Source organism: Rhagoletis pomonella, unplaced genomic scaffold (genome assembly GCF_013731165.1).
Source record: "Rhagoletis pomonella isolate Grant_MI unplaced genomic scaffold, Rhpom_1.0 Rhpom_scaffold_00002, whole genome shotgun sequence".
Taxonomy (NCBI): Eukaryota; Metazoa; Arthropoda; class Insecta; order Diptera; family Tephritidae; genus Rhagoletis; species Rhagoletis pomonella.
In genome coordinates, this window is record NW_023458556.1 from 110,827,509 (window position 1) to 110,836,664 (window position 9,156).

The 9,156-nt window shown below is 48.2% G+C and overlaps 1 protein-coding gene across 2 annotated transcripts in view; it reads left to right on the top strand.

The window, feature by feature from the left end:
- The first annotated feature begins 4,455 nt into the window (after window positions 1-4,455).
- The window catches only part of LOC118734325, a 12,666-nt gene continuing 7,965 nt past the window's right edge, over window positions 4,456-9,156 (top strand). The window contains exons 1-2 of one of the 2 annotated variants that reach the window (XR_004992379.1): window positions 4,456-5,160; window positions 5,240-5,470. Coding sequence is in view for 1 of the 2 variants with exons in the window: in XM_036464050.1 (XP_036319943.1) it covers window positions 7,131-8,402 (1,272 nt within the window). In the remaining variant the exon portion in view is untranslated. Of the gene's footprint in view, window positions 5,161-5,239; window positions 8,681-9,156 lie in introns of those variants that run through there. The other variant, XM_036464050.1, reaches the window with a different exon arrangement.

The following is a 9,156-nucleotide window of genomic DNA, read 5'->3' on the forward strand; positions in this document are numbered from 1 at the left end:
GTCATAGTCAGACGGAAGAACATCGACTCCGTCATCATCGACTGGGGCTCGGATTCTTCTTTTCCACCACTTTCCATGCAGCTACCATTAAGTAGGGTGGAAAAGTGTTCCCTCCATAATTTAAGTACGTTCTGAACATCGGACATTTTCTTACAGGAGTACGCCCTGGTCTTGAAACCTTCCGTAAGCCGCCTAATTCTCTGGAAAAATTTTCGGGCATTCTTCTTGTCGGCCAGCATTTCAAGCTCTTCACACTAACGTATTTCGGCCTCTCATATTGCGGCAAATACTTCCCTTTTCAGATCCCTATAGCGGTCCCACATAGCGCGCGTTGCGCCCAATCGCTGTGTGGCCCTGTGGCGGCATCTGTTTTTTCTACAGCTTCCTGTCACTCCTCATCGTACCAGTTGCTCTTTCAGGCTCGCTAAAATCCAACTACTTCCTCGTCGGCGGTACTTAATGAGCGGGAAATGTGGTTCCACTGCTCGCATATGTCGGTTTGTGGAAAGGTGCTCTCTGAGAGCAGGTATGAGAGTCGAGTAGCGAATTCATTGGCTGTGTGTTGTGATTACAGCTTTTCGACGTTAAGCTTTCTTGCATATTTGGGCGCACATTTGATACGTTCGCGTATAAAATCATAAATGTATATACGCGAACGTTCATAAATTACCTTTTTGGTTGTTGTTTCCGACAGGGTGGGTGTATGATGTATTATGGAACGAATTTCCGTCATTCCATAATACTTCATATATTGCCTTGCTTATACGATGCTTCAATTCGTTCTAAGTCAAACCATGTTATTTGGACACACACATGTAAACACATTCTTGAATCGAATTGAAACATTTAACCGTGCCACCATAAATCACATTTTGAATGCGAGTTAAGAGTTGTTGAATCGTGTTAAGAGTGTATAAACATGGGATTTGGCCACACGGTTGTTTCATGCAACGCTGTATGTAGTAAAACATTTGAATAGTTCTTGAAATTACATTTAGGCTAAGCTTTGTTATAAAATTAATAGCTAATTTCCTTTTTACAAGGCTGTTTGAGTCTTTGATTATTATTTTTCCGTGTTTATTTTTTTTTAAGAATTGTCACATGTATTAACAAAGTTGTATTGGGATTAACTCTGTTTGAAAGCGTGTTGGATCGACTCATTTCTTTTCTTGCATATAAACACTTGTATTTCAAGCGAGCTACACTGATGCGAGTTAATTCGATACCGCGTTTGATGCCATATAAACAAGGTATATGAATATTTCCGAGCCCTGAATAGCATTGATGATAACAATCTTATTATGTTAAATGCGTGGGATTAACGTTGTACATTTTAACGCCCGTACCTTAAATAGTGTAAAAATGGATTATGTATGTCAGATAAGTGTTCGAGTCCTCCACTGTTGATGTTATATGCGTGTCAGAAACTTGGTTGATTTACTAAGGATATTAGTGATGTTCACTAAGGATATTAGTGATGTTCACTGATTCAAGCGTATGCGAAATGATCGAATCTGCAAAAGACCACATAAGCATGAGTCAAGTACGGAGGAAATTAAGTTTTTATTCGTTGAGTTGTCCGATCTCCTAAAATAAGTTCTTGTCTCTTGTCTACGATGCTTATTGACTATGATAATCTTATACTCTCTGGTAATTTTAGTATCAATATTCTTGTCCGTGATAAAATATGTTCCTCGTTTTCAGGTGATGTCTCAAGTCTTGCTTTCTCCATTGTTAATTCTTCAGCTCCCTTTAGGTTCTGTAAAAATTGTAATCCTAGTCTTCTTGATGAAAAGTGTATACCTTCAGAGACTTTCGCTCAATCGACTTAAATGTATTGTGTTTTGAACTAGAAAATGTTGTTTTGGATGATGGTTGGTATTTTGGCTCTGTAAATGAAAAACTCGGTTTTTATACCCGAGCCCACTAGTGCACAAGGGTATATTAACTTTGTTGTAGACAAATGTATACAAAAGGCTCAGAATGAATAGAGAAGTCGATTAAGCCATGTCTGTCTGTCCGTCCGTCTGTCCGCCTGACCGTCCGTCCATGTACACGATAACTCGAGAAAAAATTGAGATATATCAACTAAATTCGTTTTGTAGGTTTCCCTTTACCCAAGGTAGGTTGGTATTGAAAATGGGCGAAATCGGGCTTTAACCACTATAACGGTATTTTCGAAAAATGCAAAAACTACGATATTTCAGTAAATATTGGATCCAAACTGTTGAAAAATAGTAAGTGAAGTCGAATTTTGGTAAAAAAATAGTATTATTACGAAATTTTTGGAAAATGGGCGTGAACCCGCCCACTTATGATAAAATGCTGAATCTCAGTAGCCGCTTCACCAATCCTTCCCAAACCTGTTGAAAATCTTTGAAATTGGGCAATAACCACGCCCAACTCCCATGTACACGCCCAACTCCCCAGCACAATTATTAACCTTGACATAGAAAATCGATATGTTGAAAATTTTCGAAATCGGACCAAAATTACGCCCACTTTCAACTCCCAAATTGCCCTCGCTAGGGCAGGCACCTTGTCGTTGGTGCGGGGGCTTAGCTGAATTTCCGATCAGCCCATCTCTGGTCTGGGGTTTCGTGGACGCGCTCGTCGCTTCTGCGCTACCTTGTCTCCAGATTGGGGCTGCCGGCAAACGGTGACCAAGAACTGCCACCTCCTAATCCAGGGTGTTACGCGAAACCGTGCCTATTGGACGGTTTGCAGCCAGGAGGGAATAAACCGGCTGTAATATAACGGCGCCTCTTCGACACCGGGCCGCATCGAGGAGTAACGGTGGCCTTACCGCGACATGGGGAGCTGGCGCGGTTGACCAGATGAGATCCTCTTTTACAACTTTGACTGCTGAGCTTGCCTAGCCGAGCTGGCAGTCGTACGAACAAGATGAATACAACTAAAAACCATAAAAACACAAAAACAACAAAAACAACAAAAACCAACGCGAAATCCGCGAAAACAGCTACAGCTACAGCTACAGCCACAACAGCTGCAACAGCCACAACATCAGCAACAGCTTCTACAACAGTCACAACTACAGCTACAACAGCAGCAGCAGCCACGAAGATAGTTATGTCAATGGCACCAAAGGTACCAACGGCCAAGCTCGGCAGTACTATGCTGGGCGAAAGTAAAGGCACCAGGCGCTGGGGAGGCTTTCTTGCGAGCCTATCCGAGGAGGAGGCTGCCCTTTTTATTGAACACGCCAGAGAAGATGAGAGGCCAAGCACTAGCAGTGGCGGCGTGGATCGGGCGCAGCTTCGTTCGGAGGGCACCAAGGGAGCAGAGGCTCTGGCCTCAAAAAGTAGGCACCGATCTCCAAGCAGGAACCGGGAGGCCAGTCGGCGTCGCTCCAGGAGTCGTGACCGCTTCGGGAGCCATGACCGCTCTGGGAGCCGAGGCCGATCCGAGGGCCGGCATCGCTCGAAGAGCAGGCATCGCTCTGGCAGTGGGCACCGCTCTAGCAGTAGGCACCGCAGGTCTTCGCTCGAGTCAGGGTGGCAGCTGCAAGACAGCAAGAAGAGAAGCCGTAGGTGTAGACCGCCTCCACTTCCGCCCTCCGGTCAACCGGGAGCCCTTGACGACTACCATCGAGCTGGTCTTGGTGGGTCGGGAGTCAAGTGGTATCTCCGGTACCTGGAGCAGGGGAAGAAGCCGATCGTAGCCCGCGCAACGGCGGAAGTAAGACAAGAGGTGGAGAAAGAGGCACAAGAGAGTGGTAAGACGGCTGCAACCGCTGGTATGCAGCAGAGAGGTGAACTACCCGCGCCTGCTGAAAAGCAGAGAAGCGGGCAACAGCATCAGATACCCGCGCCTGCTGAGAAGCAGAGAAGCGGGCAACAGCAGCAGAGACCCGCGCCTGCTGAAAAGCAGAGAAGCGGGCAACAGCATCCGAAACCCGCGCCTGCTGAAAAGCAGAGAAGCGGGCAACAGCAGCAGGGACCCGCGCCCGCCAAATGGCGGAGAAGCGGGGAACCCACAGGTACCATAACAGGCTCAACAACAGCTACTCCAAAACGCACCAGCCTACAGGTCACACCACCTGAGCCACCGTCCCCCAAACGGCCGCGGGGGCTCCCAACCCCTCGAACAGATTCTAGGGGCTTGGATGGGTCCGCGGGCCAGGGTCAGCCACAGGAGGGAATCATTAAGCAGCCTAGCTATTCGGATGCTCTTAAAGGCATCCGAGTGGCTGTACTGCCCTGTGATTACCCTGCTGCTGCCCTAAGCCCTGAGGACCTGACCAACCTCCAGGACGCCATCATGGATGAGGTCCTTAAAGGGTGTAAGCACGCACTGGTCTTTTGTGGGGAATTTTTCAGGTCAGGAATGCTCCTTGTGGACTGCAAAGATGAGCGGACCGCAGCATGGCTGGTAGATAAGGCACCAAACATTGAGGGATGGGAGGGGCCCGCGTTATGTACCAAGAGGGGGGGAGGATATCCCGCCGGTGCATAATATCTCGGTGTTCTTCCCAAGATGCGCCGAGAAATCGGCTGAGTACGTGCTGGGGCTCATCAAGGCCCAGAATGAGGACATCCACACGGCTGCGTGGAAGGTGGTTTCATGCGGCGCCGAAGACAACGGTCTCAGGCTCAACCTGGGGATCGATGAGGCGTCGTATGTCAGCATCAAGAGGGCCGGATTCACAATCAACTTCCGTTATAGTTATGTTACGGTGCGGCCATGGCGGCATAAGACGACAGGCAGCAAGCAGTCAGAGTCCCAAGACATACAAGTCGACGAGGCTACTGACTCCACTGCTGCTCCAGCGACCGAGTCGACCATGGCGCCACTGAAAGATCAGCTACCGGAATTAGCACAGGCACCAGCTCTTGTGAGTGCTCCCGGGCCAAGTGCCACTGACTACGTGCGCACCACACAGGAGCTCCTAGCGGACATAGGCAGGCTCGAACTCGACAGAGAGGGCGAGGGTGAGGCACGGCTCTCGAACATCGAGGACGAGCCCCAACTATGAGCCCAACAGCGCTAACAGTAGCCCAGGTCAACTTGCATCATGCGGTGGCCGCCTCGGCGATCATTGCAAGCAGGTTTGCCACGGAGGACCTGGGAATCCTACTGATACAGGAACCGTGGACCTACAGAGGCCAGGTGAGGGGCCTCAATCATAACAACAATAAGGTAATTTGGGACCTTTCCTGCGAGAGGCCCAGAGCGTGCGAAGTGCTAAAGAATAATATTAATTACTTTTGCATTACAGAATTTCTTACACAGGATCTGGGCGCGGTCCAAGCTACCTTAAGGGTCAACGGGAAGGAACTGGAGGTGGTCTTAGCTGCAGCCTACTTTCCGGGGGATAACGCCAACGTGCCGCCTCTTGAGGTACAGCAGCTGCTGGAATTTTGCCGCAGGAAACGACTTCCGGCGATTCTCGGCTGCGATGCGAAAGCCCACAATATAGAGTGGGGCAGCTCGGACATAAACCGTAGGGGTGAGTGCTTATTAGAATATATTATCAGTGAAGACCTGTGCATCCATAATGTCGGTAAAGAACCAACGTTCATAACTAGGGTCAGAGAGGAGGTACTTGACATCACTCTCAGCAACAGACTGGCCAGTCCTCTGATCGTTCAGTGGCGGGTCTCATTTGAGCCCTCACTGTCGGATCACAGGATTATCCGATTTGCACTGGGAGCTGAGGCTCTGACAGGTCACCCAAAGAGGAACCCCAGGAAAACAGACTGGGATAAATACGAAGAGGTACTTAGGTTGAACCTAAGCAGAATAGAGGCACAACATAGAAAGGTGGATTGTATGGAGTTAGAGGACAGGGTCAACAAGCTGAACGGCACTATTCTGGATGCCTTTACCTCCAGCTGTCCCGTGTCAAAGCCAAAGGGGAAAGCTCAGCCTCCCTGGTGGACACGGAAACTCTCAGTTCTTAGGAAAGATGTGCGAAGACCTTTCAACAGGGCAAAGCGCACCGGGAACTGGGAGGAGTACTCAGTCTGTCTAACAAAATACAATAAGGAGATTAGGAAGGCCAAGCGTAGCAGCTTCAGAACCTTTTGTGAGAACATCGCATCTACTCCTGCAGCTGCTAGGCTGCATAAAGCATTAGCGAGAGACAACACAGGGACCAGACTGGCTATTAGGCTACCTAATGGGGCCTTTTCAGGTAATGAACAGGAAAGGGCACGCGCCCTGCTATCGGCCCACTTTCCGGACGTTGTTCCGTGCGTTCAGGCCATCCCCACCGGACTGGAAGTTGGCTAGAAGCCTTATAAACCGGCAAACAGTGCGGTGGGCTCTGGACTCCTTCGAACGGTACAAGGCCCCTGGGGTGGATGGTGTATGTCCGGCGTTGCTAAAGCAGGGCGGGGAGCTCTTACTTCCACATCTTGTGGACATTATGAGGGACAGTCTAGCACTGGCTCACATTCCCAAGGTGTGGCAAAGGGCCAGGGTTATTTTTATCCCGAAGGTAGGTAGGAGGGATTACTCTCTTGCCAAGTCATTCAGGCCGATAAGTCGCACATCCTTTATGTTAAAGGCAATGGAGAAAATTATTGACCATGAAATCAGGTATAACACTCTAAAACAAACCCCTCTGCATTCCAACCAGCACGCGTACAGGGTGGGGAGATCCACGGATACTGCGCTGTATGCCTTAACGGAGGAAATACAAGGGGCCTTTGAGTGTGATGAGGTGGTGCTCTGTGCCTTCCTCGATATCGAGGGGGCCTTCGATAACGCCTCCCATTTGGGAGTCGACAGAGCTCTTGGGAAACATAACGTTCAGCCAACCATCCGAAGATGGATAGCAAGGTTACTTCAGACCAGGATTGCCGAAACTGAAGTCGGTGACAGCGTCGTTCAAATACAAACGACGAAAGGGTGCCCACAAGGGGGGGTATTATCTCCTCTACTGTGGAGCTTAGTTGTGGACGAACTCCTACAGATACTTACGCTGCCAAGGGTACGCGGACGACATAGTGATTATCGCTAGAGGGAAGTTCGAAAGTACTCTCTGTGACATCGTCCAAAAAGGACTTAACCTTGCGAAAAGGTGGTGCATAGACGTAGGTTTAAATATCAACCCTCCTAAGACAGCCATAGTCCCCTTCACCAAGAAACGAAATCTCCAGGGGATGAGGAACTTGACCTTGGACGGGGTCGCAATCAGTGTCGCCACAGAGGTTAAGTATCTGGGGCTTACCCTGGACTCCAAGCTTCTGTGGAGGGCCCATGTTGATGCGGTCACCTCTAAGGCCACGAGAGCGATGATGGTGTGCAAAAGTCTGGCGGGTAAATCCTGGGGGTGCACTCCGAGGATCCTCAGATGGATGTACACCATGATAGTGAAACCAATAGTGACTTATGGTGCGGTGGCTTGGTATTCCAGGGCTACTATAGGAACGGTGAGGCAGACCCTCTCCAAGATTCAACGTCTGGCATGTGTTTGCATTACGGGAGCAATGCGCACATGCCCGACGGCAGCGCTAGAGGTAATACTGGAACTCGAGCCACTGCATCTCTCAATTGAACAGGCTGCAAAGCGAACCCTCCTTAACTTTGCGAGAGAAGGCTTCGGCAAAGGCAAGGTGTTATCATCTAGAAACAGGGACAAGCTAGGTACCCAGCCCCCCCCTACGCTGAAGCTTTCGGTGTCCCTGGGGACTTTCCATAGCATCTTTCAAGCGGAGGTCTATGCCATCAGTATGTGCCCTGAGATTAATATTCGCAGGAACTATAGGAAGGAAAGGATACTTATACTAAGTGATAGCCAGGCGGCAGTAAGGGCCCTCTCATCATTCGAGATCAAGTCCTCCTTGGTTAGGGAGTGTGTCGAGAGGCTCAATGCTCTGGCGGAGGTCAATGATTTCCAACTAATGTGGGTACCAGGGCACATGGGGGTCGCAGGAAATGAGGAAGCTGATCATCTGCCCAGAACGGCCGCTTCCTCGACCCCGATAGGACCTGATCCCTTTCTGGCAGTAGGACCAAACACCATAAAGGAAATGCTCAGAAGGGACAACAGCAAACTGAGGGAATTACACTGGCTTGGCACCATGGGCCAACGTCAGGCAAAAAGCTTATTAGGAGGTTACAATCTGTCAAGATACAGGCTTCTCATGGATCTCCCAAAAGAGAAACTAAGAATTATTACAGGTTTTTTGACGGGCCACTGTAAGCTCAGAGGGCACCTGCATAAATTAGGTATCTGGTCCAGCGACCTGTGTCGCTTTTGCGATGCAGCCAAAGAGACTCCTCTACACCTTCTTATGGAGTGTGATGCCGTTGCACGCAGGAGGTATAGGAGCATAGGGCATGTCTGGCCAAGAGAGGAGCACATACACTCACTGTCCCCGGGGTCTATTATGAAATTTATAGACACTCTGGGGCTGGTTGATGTATTGTGATGAGCTAGGGGCACAATAGACCTACTGGTCGCAGTGCCATACCCAACCAACTATCTATCAATCTAACTCCCAAATTAAAAACGTACAACGTTGGATTTTGTATTCTAGCAGCTGAAGGAACGTATACTAAAAATTTCAGACATGTGCTAACGATTTAAGAAAAAAAAATTTTCACAAGCAAATTCGAAGTATGTGAGAATTTCCCGTATGAATTCACTCGAATTTATTTTAAAAAAAATATGAAAATACAGACATTAAGGACCACCGAAACGCATATGTTGTGGAACTGAATAAATGGAAAAAAATATTTTTTTTATATGATATTTGTTTTTGTTATTTTTATGGCCTTATAACAATTATATTCAACAATTTTTATGAGCTTGAGGCCGTTTTCAGTGAAAACTTATTGTGGAAAAGCAAAAATAATTTGAAAAAATGGTAGAAGTGATAGCTGTTTCGGAAATCACCACATTTCCTCATCAGACTTCTTTCAGTAGGATTCGAACCGACGATCACCACTGACTCAGCCAGTTGCCTACGCACTGTGCTTTTTTTTATATGTTTTTATATTCAACCATTTTTATGAGCTTGAGGCCGTTTTTGGTGAAAACTTATTGTGGAAAAGCAACAATAATTTGAAAAAATGGCAGAAGTGATAGCTATTTCGAAAATCACCACATTTCCTCATCAGACTTCGTTCAGTACGATTCGAACCGACGATCACCACTGACTCAGCCAGTTGCCTACGCACTGT